Source organism: Hippopotamus amphibius, chromosome 3, assembly GCF_030028045.1.
Source record: "Hippopotamus amphibius kiboko isolate mHipAmp2 chromosome 3, mHipAmp2.hap2, whole genome shotgun sequence".
Lineage (NCBI taxonomy): Eukaryota > Metazoa > Chordata > Mammalia > Artiodactyla > Hippopotamidae > Hippopotamus > Hippopotamus amphibius.
The window spans coordinates 164,948,987-164,971,534 of record NC_080188.1 but is presented as its reverse complement, the minus strand read 5'-3'; the positions used below and the strand labels follow the sequence as shown (position 1 = coordinate 164,971,534).

The following is a 22,548-nucleotide window of genomic DNA, read 5'->3' as shown; positions in this document are numbered from 1 at the left end:
TGACTAAAATACTAAAAACAAGGGAGAAGATCGTGTAATATAAAGCTGGTAGGTAGGGAGTTGACAGGGTTCAGGCTATGAAGGGATTGTTGACCACATTAAGGCTTTTGGCTTTTATCCTAGAACAATGGGAAACAAAAGTTCTCACAAGTGGAATGCCATGAGTGGAGTTGCAGTTTGAAAAGACCATTCAGATTGCAAAGTGGAGAGCAGCTTGAAGCAGGACAAGAGTGGGTTCTGAGAGACAGTGTATTATTAAGAATTGTGTCTGGCTGTGATCAACAGAGAGTCTAACTATGGTGACTTAAAGAGAGAACTTTTGTTTTTCTCACTGAATGAGATGTCTGGAGGTGGGCAGTAGTGGCATTGGTTCGGCAGTTCAGATCTTGACAGTTCCCTTGGCCTTTGGCCTTTATATAATAGTCAGTCTGTGATCATGCATTGGCTGCTCACCCCCAGCATCACAGATGCAACAATAGAGCAGAAAAAAATAGGAAAGGCAAAGAATTGCCCCTTTCAGGATTTTCTTAGCATCCCCACAAAACTACCTCCACTTCCATCTTCCAATGCCACTCCATGTACTATCTACTAAAGAGCCTAAGAAATGTAGCACATTGACCGTCCTAACAAAATTGACAGTCCTAACAAAATGGAGGTCTGTTAATATGAAAGAAACAAGTAAATGATATTGCATAGGCACCTACAGCACAGAAGGAGGAGATATTAGTTCAAGTAGATATTATAGCTCAGATTAGTGATGGAGGTGAGAGGAAAAGATGGAGGAAACTCTAGAAACAGTTGCAGGTAGAAGTATTAAAACTCAGTTGTGGACTTGGCCATATGGAAGTGATGATGAAGAAGAAGATATCAAGAAGAAGATATCAAGAAGATATCAAGGATGACTCCCAGCTTCTGGTTTATGTGACTGAACAATTGGTGGGCTCATCACATAAGTACAGGGAATGCTGGAAAAGGACCAAGTTTTGAGGAAAAAGGTAATAGGTTCAGTGTGAATACATGTTGAGTTTGAAGTTGTTTTCAAACAACCCACGGAAGATGCTTATCTGATAATTGTATGTACGGACCTGGAGCCCAGAAGAGAGATCTAGGCTAGAAATACACGTTTTGGAGTCATCAGAGTATGGACAACTCCTGTCCTGCCCAAAGTACAAGATATATGGACAAGATACAGAGTAAGATGGTCCACAATCACTTAATACATGTAAGATCTGATGACTGGAATTTGAAGCAGTTGGGAACATATTGTTTTAAATCTAGTACTATAAGCTTTTGAGGATAAATGACTTAATTAATCTTTGTATTCACAGTGACTCTCACAGTAAATAACCAATAAGTGAAAGGAATAAAGAATTGACTGTAGTCAAATGGAGAGTCAGATAAGCGCTTTTGAATGATACAAACAACATGCTATGGAAATTAAAAGGGATAGAAATTTTATAGTTTGTTGAGAGAATCAAGAAAGGATTTATGGTTTTTACAGATGAACATAATGATATTAAAGTGGCCTTGAGAAAACTTGAACATGCTCAGTTAGGGGATGGTGGGACTATTGGAGATGTTCCAGTAGAATAAATAGCATTAGTAAAGTCATAGAGCAAGAAGGGACTGAACTTGTTGAGGGAGAGAAGTAGTCTAGTCTGAAGTCTAGGTTACATAAAGTGTATTAAAAGTAGATAATGTTATAAAGAGAGATTGAGGCTATATTGTGGAAGCCTTGGAAGCCATGATGAGGAGTTTTTATTTAATTCAATGAGCAACATGCAGATGCTAACATCTTTTAAGCAAGAAATCTTGGATTGATCTAAAATGCACTTAAGAAAATGTATTTTGATAGCAATACATAATAAGATGGATGAAAGTGAAAAAGTCATATGGGACAATAGTTAAGAAACTGACTTCTTAATTATAATGTGTTAAATATATTATCTTTTTCCAGAAAGGAAAATGAGGACCATAGGTACAAATTTTTAGGAGGCCATTTTTAATTACAACACCAGCAGAGGTAGTAGAATTAGTAGTAGTTTAACTTTCTTAAAACTTTTAATTATAAAATAAGACAGATTCAGAAACACAAAAGAAATGTAGTTTATAGATTATCTCATTGAATCCTCACAATTCTATTAGTTATATAATAGTACTATACTTATTTTAGAGATTTACCCAAATCCTAATACTAACCTAATAATTGTTGGAGCCAAGATCCAAATTCAGGCTGATTTCAGATCCTCTGCTGTGAACCTCTGCTGTAAACTGTGTGCCTGATTTAAAACACACACACACACACACACACACACACACACACACACACCCCCCCCCAGGTAATCCTTGGAGCTGTCCAACAGCTATTTTTACTACCTCGTGAAATAGTAAGCTGGAAACGTTAATAGAAAATTTGAATGACCTATGTAAGGGAAATCTGTTTTAAAGTGATTCCTAAACTTACGAATAGTTGAACTAAGAAACTTTGTTTCCTCCAAGTGTTTAGATTCCTTAACATCCTCTTGAGAAAGGTAATTTAGAAGTATAAATAACAAAAAAGGAAATTATTTCTGCCCAGACATAACAAATGTATTTTATGCAGAAATAGTCTCCAAATATAACTGTTTTTTCTTCTGCTTAGTCATTATTTCCTCTTAAAGTTCTGCATGGAAAAGATGATTGCAAAATTCCATAGCATTTACCCATTGCTTTTGTAGAAACAATAGATAAAAGGTGCAAAAACATTACTATATTTAAGTAACTCTCTAAAAAGTAATACAAGATGGGTTTAGTGTTTGTCATTTTCAAATCTTTACAAGTAAGACTGCTGTAATTATCTGAATCTCAATTGCTCAGCTATAATCACCTTTAACGGCCTGCCATTTACTTCATGATCTATTACAGGTGTGATCCATAGCTTTTAGAACAGTGCCAGTGAAAAGATAATGCACAAAGACTTACATAGTGCTGGCACTTAATAAATTGCCCCTCAACAAATTGCAAAAAATAAAATAGAGCCAGTGACAAATGATAATAACATCTAGGAATTATCATTTTGGTATCCTTGTTTGAATCAATTTATATTGTACAAATTGGAGTTGAATTTTGAAGTTTAATCTGCAGTATTTTATCAAACAGCAAGTTTATTTTGTTGTTGCTTTTAATTCCTTTTAAATAGAACCACCTCATATCAATAGATCTGAAGAACCTGTAGAGATGTCAGTAATTGTTAATAATCCACTTGAACTTACTTGCACTGCTTCTGGAATCCCAACTCCTAAAATTACCTGGATGAAAGATGGACGGCCCCTTCCACAGATGGATCAGATGCAAACTCTTGGGGGAGGAGAGGTTCTTCAAATATCTAGTGCTCAGGTAAGTTCAGAGTTCATACAGTTAGTTTCTCCTAGATTAAACTTCTTACGTGCTAATCCATGAGAAATGTTGGAGAGGTAGTCTTGGAGTCTGAATATATCAGATATCTGTAACTTTAAAGGGGGTTGATTGGTTCTATGACATACATGATTGAGTAGACACAAGATAACATGACTAAAAGGAAGAAGTGAAATTATCATATTAAACACAGAAGAAAGCAAGATACCTTCTTGTTAATTTTTGCAAGTGTTCACAGTGCTATAAGTGATAATATATTTCCTGAAGCCTTTAATTTGTGCCATGTAGCCCTTCACGGAAATGGCAAAAAGCAGTCTAACATATATGTGAGGCTTCAAAGACCACTTTTGATCTCTAGAATGAACTTGCAGACATGAAAATCTGAAGAGACGTAATTTTTCAAAAAATGATCAATTCAATAAAACTGTTCTTTTAATTTGTGTTTAAGGACGTTAACCCCAAATGTAACTATATTAAAGAGAAGTATGTCTGGGATGTCTTATTGTAACAAGATACTGTCCTACAAACAAAAGCAAACCTTATATTACAAATATTATCCATATGTTCCCTAATGCCCTCATCTGTAAACTGGGGATAAAAATAGTAATAATAATGAACTTATATACATGGGGATTTAGAGATAATCTAACATGATGTGTTTAGACTGGTGCTACAGGCATGAAGTGTTGCTAAAACGGAGTTAGATAGAATGATTGTTGTTGCTGCTGATTTTATTGTTATTATAATCATCATCTTTAAAAGCAGAATAACACATTATGTAATCATATTTTGTGTATATTTTCACTGAGGAATCAGAAAAGAAAGGGAGCTAGAAAAGAGAGCTAAGGGTTGTAAATTGTGTCAGTCTTGTGTTTAGCTATGGGCTCTATCACACCTGTGACAATTCTATGAGGCAGTGTCTTTATCCCCTTTCTACAAATCCAGAAACGGACACAGAAAGATTAAGTATTCACCTGGCAAGTACTTACCACTGCTCGGTGATGGAGCTGGTCTCAATCCTAGATCTGGTTCAAAAGCGTAGCCAGTGGAACTCAGCCCAGTTCTTGTTTCTAACGTCAAGGAGAGCACACATTCCCCTCTTTTCTCCATCAAGCACTTCAGTAACCCAGAGAAAACTCAGGCCAAGCTATCAAACCACATACTAATCAAAACCCTTGAATGCTGTAATTTCAACAGACAAAAAAGGAAGCAAAAGAATTTTGTAACATAAGGAATAGCATGGAGACAGGGAAGTGTGAGCACTAGAACCATAAATATAAAGGAATCATGGTAAATAAAGCTTTAAAGGGAAATTAAGGCCACATTACACTAGGTCTTAAATATAAGAATGAAAAGTTATAACAAAATAAGACAAAGGTTCCATAGACTGTTAATTGGTGACCCACATATTCTAGCTTTTGTGGAGAATACAGATGTAATACATAAGATATTTCTTGGCCTTCGAGAAATTTCTAGTTTTCTAAGAAAAATAAAACTACACATGTGATAAAATTAGGAAAAGAAACAATAAGAAAACCATTAAAAACATCATAGAATTGAAAAATTAAATATTACCAAGTCCCAAGACTGCTTGTGTGCTCCTCTATTTTCATAGCATTTTGTACGTCTCTGTTAAAGCACTTATTACTAAACTGTATCTTAGTGACCTGAACTTTTTCTTTGTGTGTATCTGTAGCACGTAGTTATGCCTGGTACATAATGGATGCGTTGCAAATTCCAAATTGTGTGATAAAGACAAGAGTTTGCTAAGACATTTTCCATCAAACCCTCATTCTGTAATTTATTCCAAAAGGAGAAAAATTCTGTGACCAAATACATTCTGTACCTTCCTCTTCTTTGTGAGCCATGATGCATGTCAACAACTCTGCAAACTTACTCTAAAGAAACCTGAATAACTATAATTTTTCAAACACCCTATTAACAGAGCACACTTTAGAAAATGAAGCTGCTAACAGTAACTGTCAGTATTCAGAAGGGCGTAAGTTGTCAGGGAATGTTTCTTGAAGGAGGCATAATCTAACAACAGTCATGAATGATGGTGCAAGTTTGGCTAAGTCAGGACAGGTGGAGGGGGCAATATGATTTGGGAATAAACTGAATTGGTGGAGAAGGGTTGACTTTTAGAGGTTTTAAAGATCTGATGAGAAACTTAGAACTTATTCTCTAGGCAGTAGTGCATCACCTTCAATTCTTAACTGAAGGACGATGTGACAGTCATTCTTCTAAAGTTGTATTTAGTAATTTTCCAAACACACTAGTCTTAATTTTTTTCAGTGGAGCTTTTGCAACCTACCAAAAAGTTTTTCCATAATCTATACAGTCGGTTTTGAATGTAAGAATTTTAAAATTCCCAATATTCTAGGAGTATTCAAGTAGTAAAATAAATGAAAACAGGATTCTCTACTTTTCCAAAGTACATTTTTCACAGTGGTAAGATCATCTGTTTTTCAGTGTATACTTTACACATACATAAGCATGCGCTGTGTCTACACCATGTCAAATATGAATAAAGACCAACACTTCCAATGGAAACTCCTCTGCATGGGGATTTTTAAAGAAATGTTTCTGGTTTTGGTGAGAAGATAGTAGGTTTTGCTGTCAGCCTGACCTATTTACAGCCAGATTACATAATATAGCTATTTTGTTTCACCATGTGTATCAAAGGTAGATGAAAGATGTGGTATTAATTTGCTTTATTAAAATAACCTGATATTTTCTTTACTCATTTGGTTGGTTGGTTGATTGGTTGGTTAACGTATTTTATTTTCTTCAGGAAGACTCCAGTAGGACTTTCCAGTCTACAGTTTACATTCATAAATACTTATTTCTTTGATAAATACTGAGTAATCTAGTCTGTCATGTATGGTGCCAGGTCCTATAGGTATCTGCCTTTTCTGAGGTCATTAATATACCTAACATGCAAACATTCTGAGATCAAATACTGAAACTCTGTTAAATCTATGTCAAATACATAGATTTACATGTAACAGAGATGCCAGGCTGTGCTTGGTATCAGAGTGCTAACCACACATGTTAAAACCATTTATTGAATTTTGATCATTGTGCTGTCTTAATGATAGCTTGCTTTGTGTGAGACGTCTGTATTCATTCTAATGGATATTTCTTCTTATCACGCAAACCAGCATGTTAACAGTGTGTAATTCGCTTATTCGAATTTTATAGGTGGAAGATACAGGAAGATATACGTGTCTGGCATCCAGTCCTGCAGGAGAGGATGATGAGGAATATTTAGTGAGAGTGCATGGTAAAGCTGGCAGAATGCCCTGCAGCCCATCACACACAAATACCTAATTAAAAGGCATGATTTATGGAACATAGGGCAACTATCTACTCTCATAAAACTATGTTTCCAGATTAAGAAATATGATTTTGCAAATCTGATGTTTATCTTTGGTCATGTGCTCTTGGGAATAGTTTAATGGATTCTTTGAGTTATTTGTTTTGTTCCTACCCAAATAATCCATATTCATTGATTTTTAAAATCATAGAATATAAATTATGATAAAAATGAAAACAGAAATTATTCATAATCTCATCACACAAAGATAAGACCTTTTTCCATAAATATTGTCACAGAAATGTGATCATATAGCATATAGTATTTAACTTATTTTTAATCTCATTTAGTGATATGGTGAACATGTTTTCATGTCAAAAAACATTTTTATAACATTACTTTTTAGCGATCACATGATGTCCCATTTTATGAATATACTATTATTTATTTAATACGCTCCTTATTTTTGGCTGTTTCTGTATTTTCACCAATATAAGCAACACTGTTATAGATATCTTTATGCATCTGTGTTGGCCTATTCCTTTATTTTCTTTTGATAAATTTCTAAAAGTAGACTTGCTTGACTATATGCAAGTGTACACACACACATACACATACACACACACACACACACATACACACACACACACACATATTTAAAGCCAAATTACCTTCTAGAAAAATTGGACCAATTAAACTGTAGCCAATACTATTCTGACATAGAAATGGGGATTATTCTCCATGGAGGGGAACATTTAAAGAAATTAACAGAAGATCTTTATCTCCTCATAGCCTAAATGACTAGGCAAAGCAAACTGTAGGGCTGGTATAATGTAGGAGAGTTCCCCTGGCCCCACCAGTCCTATGCACATATTAGACCTGCCATTAATTGACATGCAAATTGTGTATATGAGTCACATTAAAAAGTTACATTTTTAGACATTGTGGTATAGTTGATTTACAATATTATATTAATTGCAGGTGTACACCATAGTGATTGAAAATTTTTATAAATTATATTCCATTTAAAGTTTTTGTAAAATATTGACTCTATTCCCTTTTCTGTACAATATATCCAAAACTTCTAGCTTATTTATTTTATACATAGTAGTTTGTACCTCATAATTCCTTTCCCCTATTTTGCCCCCTCCCTTTCTGCATATTAATAAAAATGTATATATTTCTGTATATTATGGTGGACAGAACCTAATTTAGAAGTTTTAAAACATGATATTCAGAGAAAATTGTTACTAAGTATATACCTGGACAAGGAATACCTCCTTTGTGCCTTAGTTTCTTTACCTATTAAATGGCGATAAAAATGTGATTGTATTACTACCATATCATTCATGTGGCCATTGGAAGAATTTCATTACTTTAATGTATGTGAAAGTGCTGAGGAAGATAAAAAATTTTTTTACTATTTGTAATCATTGTACTATAAATCGAATGAATGTTTTAAGTTTATACTTTTTATTTCATACAGCAGAGACAACATTTGTTGAATACCTAAGATAATCCAGATCATTTTCTATCTTGTTTATTAAAAGCCTTTGGTGTATTTGTTCTCACACCCAGTACCCCCTAATATTGCTGGAACTGATGAGCCCCAGGATTTCACTGTGTTACGGAACAGACAAGTGACATTGGAATGCAAATCAGATGCAGTGCCCCCACCTGTAATCACTTGGCTTAAAAATGGAGAGCGGTTACAGGTAAACCTTGCTAAATTCCACAGATTCATTTTGAGAAAAAAAAAATCAGCTATAGAGTCCTTACTAGGCAAACAGAACCAAACAACATCAGGCTACTAGTTATTCAACAATGCAGGCGTAAGCACAGAGTTCTTTTGTCAGCCTTCTCTTCTCAGCCTTTGCTGGGGTAGTTAGTAGCTAGTTATGAGTCAAAAGACAGCTTTTTTGATTCGTATACTCTGTAAATTGGCCCAAGTATGTATCTCCTGGAGCCCATGTATTAAAGTTGGATTGAAACACTCAGCTATGTCTTTACTTGAAAAGGAAGAAACCATCAGAGTCTCAGAAGAACTGACCTGTCCTGCCAACTCCCTAGGGAAAACCTATTGCTGAATTTCCCTAGTCTAAACTTGGTCCTCAGGAGTGACCCCAAGGATGTGGGCAACACCAGGAATATAGACTAGAATCTTTGAAAATACAGTTACTGGCTTGCTAACGGTTCCCATGCTCAGGTGATACCTGTCTGCTGCCCTACGGTGTACAGCCCAAGATCCTAAGTAGCCTTTAAGGGTTGGCTCAAAGCCTTGACTTTGAATGCTCTGATTGTCCTTATCCTAGTAGTTGCTTATGCTTTTGTTTCACCTTTATTCTTCCTCCTCCTGTTAGTATAACCTATTGTGGCACACTGTGCTTAAATAAAAGGAAATTGTGCCCCTAATAGGTAAGGCAGAAAGACTTTCACCATCATCAAATCACACAAACACCAAACACAGAGAGACTGGGTACTGAGAGTTACTTAGCATGTTAAATCATCATGCATATCACTTAACAGTACTGTGCCTCAGTTTCTCTATTTATTGTGTGCATACTATAATGCTAGGCACTATGATTGCTTCTAAGAGTGATCTTGATCCTCAAGGAGCTCACAGACTATCTGAAAATATACAGAAGTATACCAAAGATTATAGAAAATTGATACTGCTGGTATTCAATAAATTGCATCTTAGAGGGATATATAGCATTTTATGGCAACAGAGGGGAGGAGCAAGTAACCCAGACTGAAGGGTAGAGAATAGCCCAGGGGAGCCTCTTGGAAAGGCTGAGTTCAGTTTAAATGTTGGGTAGCTGATGGGTGAAAAGGAGTGCTGCTGTCCCAGGAACTGCAGGTAGCTTGGTATGGCTGAAGTAGACCTTTGATGAGTCTCCATAGATTTCAGGATTCAGGTTAAACTGCCCAGCTTAGCTTACAAAGCCCTTCATGCTCTGACTTTTCCTCCATAGTCTTATCTCCCATGTGTGCATTTCACACTAGACCATTAGGTGTTCAGATAGGGACTGAGTGAATGTTGATGATGGAGAAATTCAGGCTAATCTCAGATGTGACCAAGGGATGTCAGTACTGAGAGAGACTGAGTTCAATAGTTATGGGGGAAAAAGGATGAGTACAGTTTTAGTTTGAATTACCTATATATTATCCAAGTGGTGCTTCTAAGAAGCACTAAGAAGTGTGGGTCCATATTTCATCAAAAACATCTTTGATTTGCTGGTTCTCAATGGCATAACCTCTTGTTGAAGCCATATGTATGAAGTCAACCAGAAAGCACATAGTGTGAGAAGACCTGTAATTGAGAATAAACCCTAAGGCAACATTGCCAATTAAAAGGTGAGCAAAGAAAGAAGAGAAGAATGGGACTAAGAAGGAGGACCCAGAGAGATAGGATTAAATATAGGAGACACTGAAAGTGTACTGAAAGCCAAGGAAGAGAGAGGGAACAGTTAACAGAGTCCATGTTAAGATACAAATTAAGTTGTATTCATTGGCTTTGGCAATACATAGACGTGATTAAAGATCTGAACAATGGTTCTTCAGTAGAGTGATCAAAGTAGAAGAGAGGTTACAGTTGTTGGGGGAATTAAAAAAGAGGAAGTGGAAATGATTTAATGGACTGTTATTTAAATATGAAAGAGATTTGTATATGCCTATTTACTGAAAGAGATTGAGGATATAGGACTAAGTGTGTTGAGTGGGGAAAGGATGGGACCCTGGTGACAGGTGCAGAGATTAGCCTTGAACACAAGGGTTGACACTTCCACAGAGATGGATAAAATAGGAAAGAAGGTTGTATTCATATGCAAGATGAGAGGGAGAAATTGCAGGCACCTGGCTTTGATTATCACAGTGGAGTAGGAAATAAGGTCATCAGCTGAGAATGAGGTTCTATCTGAGGAAAGAAATCAAATTTGGAAGAATTGCTGACAGTAAATGGGAAGAGAACCAGAGAAATTTGTAGTGAGACTGAATAAGTTAGCAGAACTTACTGATGTTCATGGAAGAAAGACATGAGAATCAACTCAGAATTTTTTATTAGCCGAAAACCCTGCTATACCCATATCAAAATTAAAAATTAAAATGTTTTGTAGAACTTACCATGTATGTTTAAGGAATCACTTATTCTCATCAGAAGTAATAAAAGTTTACCACTAATAGCCCCTATAGCAATGAAAGGCCTAGAGAAAATGTGTGGACTTTAAAGATAAATCTTAGTGTGAACAACTTTTTTCATTAGAAATATATCTGTATTTGGGACAGAACCCATACGGGAGAAAAATCTTATTTGGGCTCTTCCTGAAGTAGTTCTACTTCAGCACAACCAGAAAATATCAGTCTTTGATGCTGCCTGGCATTTTTTAAAGTTTATGAAAAATCCCCCATTAGACTTAATAGCAGAGATTAGATTTCATTATATTTCAGTATTTCATTTTGATATAGGTCTCTATATTTTCATAATTTTTGGTCCCATGCCTGGACACAAAATAAGTGCTTAACAAATATTGTAGACTAAAATCATTTACTTGCTTATTTTGAAAATGTTGAAGGATAATTGTTTCCTATAAGTTAACGAAAGTTAATTTATTAGTCAGGAAACTTTCAACTTCAAGTGACAAACTTCAAACTCAAAATAACTTAAATGGAAAAAAAAAGATATTTATTAGCTGTAGTAATTGGTGAACTTAAACTTTAGGCATTATTAGATCCAGAGGCTCTAATCATGTAGTCAAGCATCTCTGTCCTTTCTCTGAATCCCGACTCCGCTCATGTCTTAGATTCAGAGAGAGCTGTCCCCAAGTGGTGGTAAGATTGCCACCAGGCTATGTCATCCTCACTACCCGTAATTCCAGTAAAAATACGCCTTATTCCAACACCTCCAGCAGTGTCCTTCTGGGGGGCTCTGGTGGGCCCAACTTGAGACACTTTTCCATCCTTGAGTGGATCATTGTGGCCATCACTGTGAAGAACTGGAGACACAGATTGTGCTCTTGCCTTAACTGCACTCATAGAAATAGCTCCCAAGAGTTTTTGATACCAGGATAGTGGTGGGGGGAGCAGACAAAAGTATTGGGAGACAGGTACGCTATAGTTCACTATAGTTACTTTTGATGATTCATATTTTATTTTATTTTATTTTATTTTTCTGACATATTAATGGTAAATTTTACTTGCTGAATCCAGGCAACACCTCGAGTAAGAATCCTATCTGGAGGGAGATACTTGCAAATTAATAATGCAGATCTAGATGATACAGCCAATTATACCTGTGTTGCCAGCAACATTGCAGGAAAGACTACAAGAGAATTTATTCTCACTGTAAATGGTAAGAAAAATTAATCACTGTTTCACGATTTAAAAATTTAGACAAGGGCATTTAAAGAGATAACATTTTTGTTTTTTATGAGCATACTAAACGAATTCTTGTGCTTATCTTATTTCTTTTGAAAAAGACAACATGTGATATTTGTACTATTGCTATATTCAAACTAACTCATTTTTCCAAAAAAAAATAAAGATACATTTCTCTTAGACAATATATGTCTAGTTGTTATCAGCATATCCTGATGTTTTGTGTCATTCAGATCACAGCCATTGGCGAAGTTAATACACTATCTCTGTCTGGATGACAAGTAGCCAATTATTTAGTCACCTTTACTGATGTTTGGTGTTTTATTATACACGTGCTAGACAGAGACTGCCATGGGGCTGTAATTTTCTCAAATATAAAATCTAAACACTAAAATTTGCCAAGTTTCAGGAATATGATACAGATTTTTTCAAAACTGTCCTTTTGGTTTTTAATATATGAAACTTTACAAGTTGGGTGTCCAGGCAGCTAATATCTCTAACATTAAAATTCAAATTCAAATTTTCTATTCCCATATGAACTCAATGATTAATAAATTACATGCTCTGAGACTTGCATGATTAATCACAGATGTGCTTTGTTAAAACAGCCCACTTTCTATCCTTTATTTAAAGTGAAATTGTTCCAGTATTGACATTCTCTGACCATTATTTGGCCAAAGAGAAATAAGAAATATCATCTTTAATTTGTATCATACCAGAGCTGATTTTTATTCTATTCAAGCCTTTTTTTTATAGAAAGCCAGATTTCACACAACATATCAGGGATTTAAAGCCCTTTCCCCACCATTTACTCTTCATTTTTAAGTAAATTTTTAAATAAAATCTTATCTTGAATAAGACTTTAGGAATTAAACCCCAATTCTATTTATATTAACCTGCATTAGCTGTAGGCAAAGGCATACATTTGACTCAAATCAGAGTCTTAGTTCAGGCTATGTGATATAAATGAAGTTTTCCACATGCATCTCTTATGCAGTTCCTCCAAGCATAAAGAGTGGCCCCCAGAGTCTTGTCATTCATTTAAATAAGTCAACTCTATTGGAATGCTTTGCGGAAGGTGTGCCAACCCCAAGGATAACGTGGAGAAAGGATGGAGCTGTTCTATCTGGGAACCATGCAAGGTAACGATTCTGCAAAAGAATAAAAAATACTGTAAGAACTGAAATATAAGTTTTTAAATCTTTGATCCAATGCATTATTTGGGTCTTTTCATTCTAAAATGAGTCTCTTCATCTTAATATGAGGATCAAAATATAGTATTTTAAAAGCATAATTCCTAAGGTTTGTATTCAAAATGTAATGATTATAATCTATCCAAGATCACAAGCTCATCTGCTGTGTACCTTTGTAGAATATTCTTTTTTTTTCCACCAAGGGTATTATAAATTTGTGAAGTGGGAGAAGAACTGAAAATAGGTTTAACTGTGTATTTTAAAATGCTCTTAGGGACTTCCTAGGTGGTGCAATGGTTAAGAATCCACCTGCCAATGCAGGGGACACGGGTTCTATCCCTGCTCTAGGAAGATCCCACATGCTGCAGAGCAACTAAGCCCATGCGCCACAACTATTGAGCCCATGTGCCACAACTATTGAAGCCCATACGCCTAGAGCCCGTGTACCACAACAAGAGAAGCCACCATAGTGAGGAGCCCACACACCACAAATGAAGAGTAGTCCCCACTCATCTCAACTAGAGTAAGCCCCTGTGCAGCAATGAAGACCCAATGCAGCCAATAAATGAATGAATGAATGAATGAATAAATTTTTTAAAATGTTTAAAAAATAAAATTTTTAGTCAAAATGTGCATAATCAGAAAGGCTGTTTCGAAGGACTTCACTTGTGATCTTTCTTATAGATACTCCATCTTGGAAAATGGATTCCTTCATATCCAGTCGGCACATGTTACTGATAGTGGGAGATATTTGTGTATGGCTACCAATGTTGCTGGAACAGATCGCAGGCGAATAGATTTACAAGTCCATGGTAAATATACTTTTATGAACAACATCCAATCTTTGGGTCACATGTTCTTTGGTAGCCTAAACTGTGAGGTCATAACATAAAGACCTTCATATCCAGTGCTATTTAAATGTATTACACTGTATTATGAGCAGTAAAGACTCATTATGAAGAGCAGCATCACAACACTGTGTAAATTCACAGAACCTTGTTGTGTTCATAACTATCAAGCAAGTTAGCAATGATTAATTTCAGTTTGGCAGAGTTACTTCGAATGGCATACTATTTGCTGAATGTGTTTCTCTCTTACGTGGTGACTTCGTTTTAGTGCCTCCATCTATTACTCTGGGTCCTACCAACATAACTGTAATGGTAAATGTTCAAACCACTCTGGCTTGTGAGGCTACTGGGATACCAAAACCATCAATCAACTGGAGAAAAAATGGACATCTTCTTAATGTGGATCAAAATCAAAATTCATACAGGTAAGGAATAATTTAACTAGAAAACCCCACCTATTGTTTAGAAACATATTTTTTAAAAGAATCAACGTTTAAACTCTATCAATGGGAACAGCAAATATATAAAGTATGAAGAATTAGCTAGTATGTAGAGAGTATATTATTTTTTCTTAATATAGAATTACTTTTTCAATCTAAAATCTTATTTCTGAATTATAGATGCAACTTCTCTATCCATGGCCCTGTAGATAACTGTCTGAGCTCTGTAAGATTAGATTTCCATTCTGCCTTTTTTTTCACTATCTTTTGGAATTTTATAAAGACAAAAGATAAAAACATCATTTGGTATAAAAGAAAAGCTATTCAGTAAAAATAATACAAGTTTTAGTTGCAGAATAAAAATCAAATTTTATACCTTGAAATACAGCATAGGTATTTAGCACCATGTGTAGGTAGGAAGAACAGCACTTTCTCCCAATTTTTTTGTATTCTTCCAGCTCTGATACCATTGCTCTTAATGTGACATCATAGTTTTAAAGACTAACCTTTAAAAAACTAGGAATTTTTGATGCTTTAATGAGCATCATTTCTAGTATCTCAAGTTAATTGATATCTTGTCAAAAGATTTGCCATAGTATTAAAAACAGATGTTCTCATAGACCTACCTTAACAAAAATCAATTCTGATACATCAGGAAATATGAAACTAGGAGTGTTTCACTTGAAACTCTGTTGCTTCTCTCTCTTTCTCACCTTTTTAATCTTTTGGCATTGGGAGTTTAGTGACTTGAAAGCATACACTATGGGGGAAATGTACAATGCCCTTGAATAAACAAGCAGGTGAAATATGTTCCCATTGAATCAAATCATTTCCACTCATGAGTGCACTGTTTGAAGTAAGAAAACAGATATTCTTACTTAGATTACTTTAATTTTTTTAGATGTTCAACCACTGGAAATTAAAAAGATTTATTTTTCATTTTGATATATATATTTTTAATTTTTATTTTATATTGGAGCATAGTTGATTAATAATGTTGTGTTAGGTGTACAGCAATGTTCAGGTGTACAGCAAAGTGATTCATCAAATTACTTTAAATAATGTATGTGTATTTACTCAAACTTCTGAACATTTGAAGCGATTCAGATCACTTTAGTTTTGAGTTGATTCAAAGTTAAGGAAAAGAGTCTTTGATTTATGTACTATGCATCTCCAAGGTACATGTAAGGATATGTGAAGTAGGGAAAGGTGCAAGACAGACAGACCTGTAGTTACCCACCTGTCAGTAGAAATAATCAAATACCAATCTGTAAAGTTATTGTGAAATTTAGAGATAATTTATGTGGAGCATTTGAGATGGTGCCAGGAATATGTTCAACGCTCAATAAACAATGGCTGTCGTCAGTGTGCTCATTTCACTGTATTTCACCTGGGAGAGCATGGTTGATTATTCTATAAGCATTCAGAAAATGCAAAATTCCCTCTTAAGACAATTGTTCCACACCACTGCTTCCTGCAGATGTCAAGGCTGAGGCCCTATTAACCCACTACTGCATAAACTTAAATTCTAATACATAAAATGATGCTCAATTTAACATCAGGAAAGAGTTCCATTTCCCTCAGTTCACAACATGGTACCATGTTGAACCAACTAGAAACATTTATGAAAAATGATAGGGACTTCCCTGGTGGTGCGGTGGTTAAGAGTCCACCTGCCAATGCAGGGGACACGAGTTCAATCCCTGGTCCAGGAAGATCCCACATGCTCTGCGCCACAACTACTGAGCCTGAGCTCTAGAGCCCGTGAGCCACAACTGCTGAGCCCAGGTCCCATGACTAAGGAAGCCTACACACCTAAAGCCAGTGCTCCACAACAAGAGAAGCCACCACAATGAGAAGCCCATGCATCGCAACTAAGAGTAGCCCCCGCTTGTGGCAACTAGAGAAAGCCCATGCATAGCAACAAAGACCCAGTGCAGCCAATAAATAAATAAATTTTTTAAAAAATGATATATAGCAACCCACTGCTTTGAAATCTCTCTTCTAGGCTCCTTTCTTCAGGTTCACTAGTAATTATTTCCCCTTCTGTGGATGACACTGCAACCTATGAGTGCACTGTGAAAAATGATGCCGGAGAGGATAAGAGAACTGTGGATCTCACTGTCCAAGGTAGACCTGACTTAGTATATGGACTGAAAGTTATTATAACGATATCATTTCATCATTCCACTACTTCACAAGGGGGCTTCCTTTTCCACTTACCGAACATTCAGTGTAGAAAGAGAAAGATATATGAGAAGGCTTTGGAAATCTGTAAGGAATGGGAACATGCAGTTTTCTTTCTTTTTGTTGTTTTTGTTTTAGTTCCACCTTCCATAGCTGATGAGCCTACGGACTTCCTAGTAACCAGACACGCCCCCACAGTGATCACCTGCACCACTTCAGGAGTCCCATTTCCCTCAATTCACTGGATGAAAAATGGTATAAGACTGCTTCCTAGAGGAGAAGGCTATAGAATTCTGTCCTCAGGTAAGACCCAGCTCAGTGATTACACAGCTATTGATTGGATTAGTTATTGATGGAGGGCCTTACTCTGGACTTCTGTTGAAGCAAAATAAAAGAATAAAATATATCTGCATTCCTAGGCTTAGGCATCTGGGAAAAATGCAGTAAGAGTGCAGAGGGGAAATAGGGAAAGGGACAGAGAAAAAAGTCTAAAAACAAAATAACAAATAATATCTAGGACTGATCTGAATATATTAAGTGTGACCACTGGGATTTTATGTGCATATTTACTAAACCTAAGGTTTAACAAATTTACTGGTTGCCTTTGAGTAAACCACACTTTTTATTGGCCAAATAAAATGTCCATTCATTTAATAAACATTTAGTACCTAAAATAGGCTGTATACTTCACGGAGTTTCTGAGGATATAAAACTAAGACAGGGTTCTTGCTTTCAGGGTATCTATAATTTAGCAAGTAAGGCTGGGTGAGAAGTGCTATGATATGGATAATTTTTGAGGGTGGTAGTAACCATCATTTATAAAATTTAAGTCCTGAAAATTTTGCAGTATTAAAGAGAAAAAAATAATTCACCTAAATGAAAGTGTGAGTGATTCACATTTGTGTTCCTGAAAATTCATCCTGCACTGGGGAGATGCACTGGAGATAAACTAAAGTAACAGCTAACATCTTGGGGCTTTATGAGTGTAGGCATATTATTCTAAGAGAATTTGTTTATTTCTTCAATAGAAGGGAAATAATGAAAGGTGTTCTCAGGATGGAACTTGGCTTTCAAAGCAAAGTATTTTGGCTGTCTCCGAAATCTGCATAGATGGGTAGCAAGCAAAATCATAAAATATAAATTAATTGCTCTTCAGCTCAAAGTACTGTGCTAAGAAAGCAGTTTAGAACTTTCTCAAAATGTTAAACAGAGTTACCATATGACCCATTAACTCCTCTCCTAGGTATCTACCCAGAGAAATGAAAACATTTCCACACAAAGACTTGTATGCAAATGTTCATATAGTGTCGCTCACAATAGCCAAAAACATAGAAACAGTGTAGATGTTCATCAGCTGGTGAATGGATAAACGAAATGTGGAGAATTCACAGGATGGAATTCTATTTAGCAACAAAATGGAACAAAAATATTGACACCTGCTACAGCAGGTGAAACTCAAAAACTATGCTCACAGTAGAAGTCAAACACATAGGAAATGTCCAGAAAAGGCCAGTATATAGAAATAGAAAGTAGGTTAGTGATTGCTTACGCCTGGGGTTGAGAGTGAGGCAGGACTATAAGTGAGGTGAGATTTCTTTTTGGCATAATGGAAATTTTCTAAAATTAAATTGTGGTGAGAATGGACTGGAGAACTCGAGGTTTGGGAGGGGGCGGGGGGTGAAGGGGAAGCTGAGACGAAGCGAGAGAGTAGCACAGACATATATATACTACCAACTGTAAAGTAGATAGCCAGTGGGAAGTTGTATAACAAAGGGAGTTCAACTCAAGGATGGAAGATGCCTTAGAGGACTGGGGCGGGGAGGGTGGGGGGGACTGGGGGGGGGGAGTCAAGGTGGGGGGGAGTCAAGGGAGGGAGGGAATACGGGGATATGTGTATAAAAACAGATGATTGAACTTGGTGTACCCCCCCAAAAATAATAAATAAATTAAAAAAAAATTGTGGTGATAATTGCACAACTCTGTAAATATATTCAAAATCATTGAATTGTGCGTTTAAAGTGGTAAATTTTATGGTCTGTAAATTTTGCCTGCAAAAAGCTGTTAATAGCGATTTTTTAAAAAATACTGTGCTAGGTAGGCACAGGGAGTACAGGTATGAGTACAAGCCACGCACCACTGTGCTAGGGGGACAGAAACACAAAGTCAGGGATGCACCATGCGTGAAAAGTTTTTCCTCTTTAGGAGCAATTGAAATATTCGCCACTCAGTTAAGCCATGCTGGAAGATATACTTGTGTTGCCAGGAACGCAGCTGGTTCTGCACACCGACATGTGAGCCTTCATGTCCAAGGTATGAAAGGTTATTGATTCATTAAAATTTCAGTGTCGTATTTTTTAAGTCCTGTTTATTCTTGACAGATAGTGCTGTCTAGAATCATAAACCACAGTAATATTTTGGGGATATGAAAGTCTGGTAGATATTCCTCAATAGACTGAAGAAAACATACAGATGACAAACCACACAGAACAACCCCTAAATTATTTTTCTTCTTGAATTTTTATGCTCTGTTTCTAGTTTTAGTCTTTTCTATGAAGTTCTTCTAATGGAAACTGGCTATAGTAACAAGACTCAAAAGATGTGATATGGCCAATACTCACTTTTCCCTAGGACCATGAAATCACTAATATTTTGGAATTATGAATTATGAATTCAGGCATGAATGTCATGGCTACTATAGACATTTATGCCACTAACTGGTGCCCTTGCTTATTTCTGTTGATTGGTTCTTATAGAGCCTCCAGTCATTCAGCCTCAGCCAAGTGAACTTGACGTCATTCTAAACAATCCCATTTTATTACCATGTGAAGCAACAGGGACTCCCAGTCCTTTCATCACTTGGCAAAAGGAAGGTATCAATGTCATCACTTCAGGTACTGTTTCTATCAAGAAAATAATGGAAACTCAGTTTTATAATTCAGAAGTCGGTATGATTTTTTTAATGAAAATAAAAATTCTTCTCCATCTGCTTTTTAACTATAATGTAGGTAGAAGCCATGCAGTTCTTCCTCGTGGCGGCTTGCAGATCTCCAGAGCTTTCAGAGAGGATGCTGGTACTTACATGTGTGTGGCTCAGAATCCAGCTGGTACAGCCTTGGGCAAAATCAAGTTAAATGTCCAAGGTACCTAAGTAATAAATCTCTGTGTCTTCATTGCAAACATGCTTATAGCACTGTGTATCAGAATTCATATATCTAAAGTAATGATGCTGCCATAGTTTTTTATATTCTTAGTTTATATTATCCATTTGCTTTTCTATTACCTTTATGAAGAAAAAAATTTAGTACTTGGGTTTTTTTTGGCATTATCTGTATAAGAAAACTGAGGCATCTCATGATATTTTGAACTTCTATGAACCTCCATTTGGTACTCTCATTGTAGCACATATTTAAGGTGATTTTTAAAACTATTCTCTCCATAATACTACTACGTATACATTACAAAACACTGGATTTTAATAACCACTTAAAAAACAAATCATAATTTTTTTAATTTAAAAAAATCACAAAAGTCATGAAGCCAAAAAATAAATCATAATTGCAATTAAACCAACTTGATAGGAAAAAAATATTCTAAAGACAGAGTAAGGTTTTTTTCACATTTAATTTATATTTTCTTGATATAATGTCCATATCTTGCATGCATTGCTTCTGTGGATGAAGACATGACCTATAAATAGGTTCTGAGCTACTCAGTTTGCATGGGCTGATTTGAATTACTTTGTAGTGTCATTTTCCTATGGTGAATAAGCTCACCTGCAGATTGCAAATCTAATTTCTTTGTATTTTTCAACACTTTTTAAACAATATTTATTGGGATAATAAGTGGAAATACATTGAACATTACAGTCATGATCCTTTCCTTATGGTGTGGAGAAGGAAAAAAACAAAACTACCAAATAAATGAAATAATGATAACCTCTGACATATGTTGTGCAGAGGGAAAGCAAAAGTCTGAGATGGAGAATAATGGGAAAATGTGGGGCCCACTTTACACTAGTGGTTAAAGTAGGCTTCTCTGAGGGGGTACCGTTGGAGCTGAGACCTGAATGATGAGCTAGGATGAGCCATGTAAAGGTAGCAGTGTCCAAGAGAGAGTGCAGCATGTGCAGTGGCCCCAAGGCAGGAAAGGGTAAGAAAAGAAGCATGCTTATGTGGCTGACAGTAGTGAACATGAGAAGGCTGGCAAAATGTGAAGGAGGTCAGAAGATGAGGCAGGGCCAGTGCACAGACCACCCAAAAGACCAAAGAAGGGGTAAGATTTCCTTCTGCGTGCAATCTTGGAGTCTTCTACGAACTTAACCAAGACTCTCATTTGGTTTTAGGAAGCTCTCTTTTGCTGATATTTAGATAATGATTTAGAGAAAGTGCAAGACTAGAGCTGGAAGAACTAGTAAAGTGCTCTGGGCATCATGTGATATAGCCTGGATGTGAGTGGGAGAGGGTGTGCGAGTTGCCAGGGTAAGTGAAAAAAATGGTAGATTCAAGAACGTTTGGGAGATTTAATTGCCAGGATTGCTGATAATCAGATTGGGAGGTTAGGAAAAGAGAAAAGTTAATGATGTTTCCTGGGCTTTGGGCTTGAGCTAGTAAGCAGAGATAGTGCTGTGGGGGATGCAAGGGGAGGAACTAGTTTTGGAGGAAGGAAAACATGATTTCCGTTTGATCATGTTAGATGTGGGAAACTATTAGAAATCCTAGCAGAGATGTCGAAAAGCGTTGAATATTTATGAATTCAGAACTCAAGGGAGAAGTATAGTCTGAGATAGAAATTTGGAAGTAATCAGGGTATTTCAGTCCACAAGACTGGATGAGAATTTGGACAGAAAAGAGCCCAGGACACTGCATTGTTAAGAGATCTGAGAAAAGAGAGATGCTTCTGTCAGAGGACGAAGGAGAGGGAAAAGATGACAGAGGAAAACTACATGAAGGCTAGGAGAGGACAGTGTTTCAAGAAGAAGGGAGTAGACACCTTTTTTTAATGCAATTGAGAGGTCAATAGGATGATGGCCAAGAAATAGTCATTGCTTTTGGCAACATCGAGGTCATAGAAAAGAATTAGGATTTTTTCCTTCATGAATTGATTAAAACCATTGATATGAGGAATTATGGGACAAAGAAACATATTAAACGACTAATAGCATTTCAGTATTCCAAAACAACCAGAGATAACTGCATGCTCTAGAGGCATGAAAAATTGTGAATAGACTCTTTCCATTCAGATACAGTATATATGTAATAGCAAGCACAAATTCAACCAGGTAATTTTGGTTGATGTAAAAAATTTTAACATGGTTATTCATATTTTTTCACAACTTGTTGATTTTATTTTACTCATTACCATTAGTGAAGCCTCAAGTTTGGTCACTACATGGTTGGCCATTTCTACATAGCCTCCTCTGGAAACACAGCAGGTCTCCAGGACTTGGCTATGCACAGGGCAATACTTGGATCCGTAGAGTTCTCTTGTTTCTTATAGCGTGTGGTAACAAGGAATATTTTGAATGGGTGGTAGATATTTCAGAGGATAGTTTGGCCTGCACATGCTTAAAAGAGGTGTTTTTACTGTCATTGTCTTCTGTACCTGGTCACTGTCTCTGGACTTGCATACACCGACATTGGGACGTGCGTATCATTCTTACCTTCCTTTCTCCTGTGCTTGTGGCTTTCTCATGATTATTTAATGCGTCTTTAAAGCTCAGTAGAATATCCTTAGTGGTAGCCAATCTATTGTAAACACTAGGAAGAGAAATCCTAATCATAAGCCCTTCCACAATT

The 22,548-nt window shown here is 36.2% G+C and overlaps 1 protein-coding gene across 1 annotated transcript in view; it reads left to right on the top strand.

Annotated features, from left to right (window-relative positions):
• HMCN1 (hemicentin 1) overlaps positions 1-22,548 on the top strand; it is a 460,484-nt gene that overhangs the window by 360,833 nt on the left and 77,103 nt on the right. The window contains exons 69-80 of the mRNA XM_057725744.1: positions 3,179-3,375; positions 6,598-6,679; positions 8,291-8,427; positions 11,918-12,059; positions 13,083-13,227; positions 13,963-14,090; positions 14,395-14,551; positions 16,575-16,696; positions 16,892-17,056; positions 18,956-19,063; positions 19,507-19,644; positions 19,759-19,893. Coding sequence (XP_057581727.1) covers positions 3,179-3,375; positions 6,598-6,679; positions 8,291-8,427; positions 11,918-12,059; positions 13,083-13,227; positions 13,963-14,090; positions 14,395-14,551; positions 16,575-16,696; positions 16,892-17,056; positions 18,956-19,063; positions 19,507-19,644; positions 19,759-19,893 — 1,656 coding nt within the window. The remainder of the gene's footprint in view (positions 1-3,178; positions 3,376-6,597; positions 6,680-8,290; positions 8,428-11,917; positions 12,060-13,082; positions 13,228-13,962; positions 14,091-14,394; positions 14,552-16,574; positions 16,697-16,891; positions 17,057-18,955; positions 19,064-19,506; positions 19,645-19,758; positions 19,894-22,548) is intronic.